The sequence below is a fragment of the Perkinsus marinus genome, assembly GCF_000006405.1.
Source record: "Perkinsus marinus ATCC 50983 genomic scaffold scf_1104296967842, whole genome shotgun sequence".
Lineage (NCBI taxonomy): Eukaryota > Perkinsozoa > Perkinsida > Perkinsidae > Perkinsus > Perkinsus marinus.
Window position 1 is genome coordinate 223,517 of NW_003203396.1, and position 1,515 is coordinate 225,031.

A 1,515-nucleotide genomic window follows, 5' to 3' on the forward strand; every position below is an offset into this window, starting at 1 on the left:
GAAGATGACTCGGCAGCATTAGACTTCTACATCGTCGGCGACGTCATCCAAACAGAGACGATTACTTGTCCCAAGACAGACCAGTATCCGGCATTCGAAACATCGTAGGATACTTATTAGTTGACGAGGCCAATACCGTTGTTGACGTCTGCAATTCAGATACTCACGGTCGCTTACTCCCAAGGGGTATAGTCCTGACATTGTAAACAGCTTGAAGTATCACAACATCCCTCAACTGAGTTCCGAGGATACTTGTATGGATCCTCTAAGAAGCGTTCAATTTCGCCCTATTAGTTATATTAAATGTGGTTTCCCTTGTAGAAGAAAAGTAGATAATTTTAAAAATCAATGCAATCACGCGATTCGGACATTCAAGGATAAATTCGGTGCGAGCTTTACAGCTCTGTGCGATGAGTATCATAATGTCTCTGAATCGGCTATCAAACAGCTGGACGAAACAGTGAGTTGACTGTGGCGTTGTGAAGTTGGATGGGGTAGTTGTATTCCCCACGCTCGGACGAATCCTTGGAAGCTACTGAGGACCGAATAATGAATTACAACTTTATCAACTTCTCATTTTACTTCGTTTTCGATTTACAAGATTATATGCCGACATGCTATGCGTTTATAACGATCATTGTTGTTGTTGTTGTGATGTGGAGATTTGCATTGTGATAAGGCCGCTCTTGTGTTTGTTCGAGTGTTGAATTTTGTTATTCCTGCTTAGAGACTACAGCTGATCAGGGAGAGATTCACGATCGGCATTCCTTTCATTGTGGGAATAATGGCCGGGGTCTAGATGGAGACAAATAGAAGTCTTCCCACGCTTCACAAACTCGACCGCCAACGCAATCAGTAGATTGCAGCATGACGACACTAGTCTCTGGCCCAGAAAGCACTGAGTTGACTCCCTGAGGCAGATTAGAGAATTCCCTAACTTCACTGCTACTAATGCGGAGCGTAGCATTCAACGTCGCGTTTTACGGAGAGTTTCTTAACAAAACTCTGAGGTTGAGTCTTTCGGATATCACAAGTTCTGTAGCGACGCCTCACACTTTCCCACCACTTCCCACGACTACCAACTAAAATACTTAATGATATTGGACAAGAAACATTCTACAGTAATATGGTAGAGTGGTTAGGCCAAACTAGTGAGCGAGCAAAGTTGATGTATTGCATATTTAGTTAATTATAATATTTCATATCTTTAGGGTTATACAGTAGAGGCCATATATGATGAGGTATCTCACATAGTCTCAAATTAAAACACTAGCGGAACGGGGAGGATGTTGCTACACCGAAGGGGAAGAGCCAGGTTCAATTCTCGGTAGCGGTAATTACTATCACTACTACCCAAAATATATGCAGGAGAGATCGTTCACACACTTCAAAGTAAGTGAGTGTTAAAATTGACGAAGTCTTCACAAAATGAATTTCAAGTTGTTCATAGATACTTCCAACACAATAGTGTGATACCAGTTTCCTCTCCGACTACAAACACAACACCAATACATA

The 1,515-nt window shown here is 42.0% G+C and overlaps 1 protein-coding gene across 1 annotated transcript in view; it reads left to right on the forward strand.

Moving 5' to 3' along the window:
- Positions 1 to 206, forward strand: part of Pmar_PMAR004233 (hypothetical protein) — a gene marked incomplete at both ends in the record, with an annotated part of 1,810 nt that extends 1,604 nt beyond the window's left edge. The window contains one exon of the mRNA XM_002768595.1: positions 160 to 206. Coding sequence (XP_002768641.1) covers positions 160 to 206 — 47 coding nt within the window. The remainder of the gene's footprint in view (positions 1 to 159) is intronic.
- Between the last annotated feature and the right edge of the window lie 1,309 nt (positions 207 to 1,515).